This window comes from Oratosquilla oratoria, chromosome 35 (genome assembly GCF_046742065.1).
Source record: "Oratosquilla oratoria isolate Oo_2021 chromosome 35, ASM4674206v1, whole genome shotgun sequence".
Taxonomy (NCBI): Eukaryota; Metazoa; Arthropoda; class Malacostraca; order Stomatopoda; family Squillidae; genus Oratosquilla; species Oratosquilla oratoria.
Genome location: NC_134811.1, coordinates 23,510,460 through 23,512,957, shown reverse-complemented (window position 1 = coordinate 23,512,957; position 2,498 = coordinate 23,510,460). Strand labels below are relative to the sequence as shown.

The window sequence follows — 2,498 nt, the reverse complement described above, 5'->3', positions numbered from 1 at the left end:
ACGGACCGTGTCATTTCTACTAAACCCCTCCTCATGGCTATCTTGAATTTAAAAAAACGGTCTGAAAACGGTGCTTTCCAAACATGTTGACCTCGATATTATATAAGCCTTGAAACCTGCATTAACGTTGCTAAAGTTCTCAATGATACCTGTGAGGACTTTTTTATTTATTTATTTATTTATCTATTTATTTATTTATTCATTTATTTATTTATTTATTTATCTATTTATTCATTTATTTATTTATTCATTTATTTATTTATTTATTTATTTATTTATTTATTTATTTATTTATTTATTTATTTATTTATTTATTTATTTATTTATTTATTTATTTATTTATTTATTTATTTATTTATTTATTTATTTATTTATTTATTTATTTATTTATTTATTTATCTATTTATTTATCTATCTATTTATTTATTTTTAGGAATAACAGATTTATGATGAGTTTTCAAATGTGATAAAGTGAAATTGCTCCCCTTTGAATACGTCTGTTTTTATGTTTGAGTGAATTGTGATTTCTGTAGCTAAACCAAATTATTTTGTCAGGTACTGAAATGCATTGTGATGGTTAATGGCTGGTTCTGAACATATTTTAGAAATCTTCTCAGAGAAGAAAAAAAAGTGGTAGAAAAGATGCAATGATATTTCTTTCGGACATGAATAATTCGTTTCACTCACCTTCGGGAATGTAAGCTCCCCAGCCGAGGAAGGGGGGGATGGACCAACCGATGGAGTAGGCCCAGCAGAAGAGGATGTAGAGGAAGGCTCTTCCCTTGGTGAGGGGAGCAGAAGACACTCCATTGACAATGACGTTGTAACGGTCGAAGGAAACGAAGGCCAGAGTCCACAGAGAACACAGACCGAAGATGGCCCCTGAAGAAATAATTGAATCGTGTGAGTTGTGAGAAGAAAAATTGATGTCAAAATATATGAAGGTGCAACCGATTGCTTCCCTTCTTTTGTGTCACTCCATCGGATTTCGGAAAAAATGAGGTTTGATGGACAAATGTATGTTTTTATTACATATGTATTAATTACCCATGCGCACAAGTATATCTTTGTTTTTACCTGTATTTAGGTGTGTGCAAAAATGGCACACACTGGGATTTGATAATACGGTTCTTTTCATTTTAGTGTCTTGTCTCCCACATATTTCGTTGGATTTTGTTCCAGATGGACGATGAAGAACTCACCTAGACATGCGTACACCTCACAGAAGAATGCAGAGAACATCCATACTCCGCCATTAAAACAGTTGTAAACGTAAGGTGGGTACTGAGTGATTTGCATGCAGAAGTCACTGAAGGCCAGGTTGAAGACGAGCATGTTGGCGGGAGTCCTCAGATTCTTGTTTTTTATAACTAAATACATCACCAAACCGTTTCCTGAGAGCGAAAGAGAAACGTACATTCAAATACTTCTCATACCGATGAAACCATGAATCTGTTTAGATGAAATAAAATCACATAATAGAAGTTGCTCGGATTTAGTACTCACCTGAACAGGAACATATGAAGAGGAACACAAAGATCACGCCGAGGAGGTAGTGCCACATGGGATTGACTGGAGGATAGTTGCTCCAGTGATCATGGATCAGGTGTCGTATCGTGTCCGGCACGATGTCTACCACGGTGACCCCCTCGGGGTATCCAAACGAGAAGTCATGGGCCCCATAAGCCATGGCACGTGGGCCGGTGCCGTTGATAAGAGTGGAGGAAGGATTCATCGTTTTGAAATCTGAAACAAAGGTAGAACTCAGAAAACATTTAAGAAATACATCATAATTTACAACTCACACAAAAAAAGACACTATGAACAATCATCGGATGCACACAGACTACGCATACCTGATACATAGCTTGTGGTCAATAAAACACACAAGGTCTATCAGACATACTACATCGAGAAACACCCAATAACATTCATGCATATCAGAATCCAGAACATTACTAGAACTCGATACATAGAACTAATACATCGGCAAACATATACACAATATTCACAGACACTCCTAGATACTATTGAGATAAACGAAATCTAAGACAGTCATTCACCACGTACCAATCAGAAGGTCTAGATAAACACAACAGATAGAGTACACTTAAGTAGGTTTGGTTGTGGCCATCGGTCATCACACAACATTCAAGACATACCAGCATAAGTAAGGCAATGCAAAAGACCACACTCATTCACACTACCAGGACGGTTCACATAGATCCACACACGCATTCAAAGAATTCTCAGCGCTGATTGCACACACACAAGAACACAGCATATTTGGACAGGGAGATCCCTGCTGGAAGACATTGAGGACGATCGGTTTTCGTTGTTGTAACTCAGTGACACCGTGAGCAGACCAACAACACAGTAGAAGAAAAGAAAAATAGAAGAGTGTTTATGCCATGGGTGGGGCTTACGATTCCCGGGGACAATACCTTAACCCTTTGCCTAGACAGCCGTACCAGGACACAGCAAATGGTAACCAACGT

At 37.5% G+C, this 2,498-nt stretch overlaps 1 protein-coding gene across 1 annotated transcript in view; it reads right to left on the bottom strand.

Moving 5' to 3' along the window:
* The window catches only part of LOC143018795 (compound eye opsin BCRH1-like), a 3,143-nt gene extending 1,408 nt beyond the window's left edge, over positions 1-1,735 (bottom strand). The window contains exons 1-3 of the mRNA XM_076174374.1: positions 1,507-1,735; positions 1,203-1,394; positions 688-882 (exon numbers count right to left, since the gene is read on the bottom strand). Of these exons, the coding sequence (XP_076030489.1) occupies positions 688-882; positions 1,203-1,394; positions 1,507-1,735 (616 nt within the window). The remainder of the gene's footprint in view (positions 1-687; positions 883-1,202; positions 1,395-1,506) is intronic.
* Between the last annotated feature and the right edge of the window lie 763 nt (positions 1,736-2,498).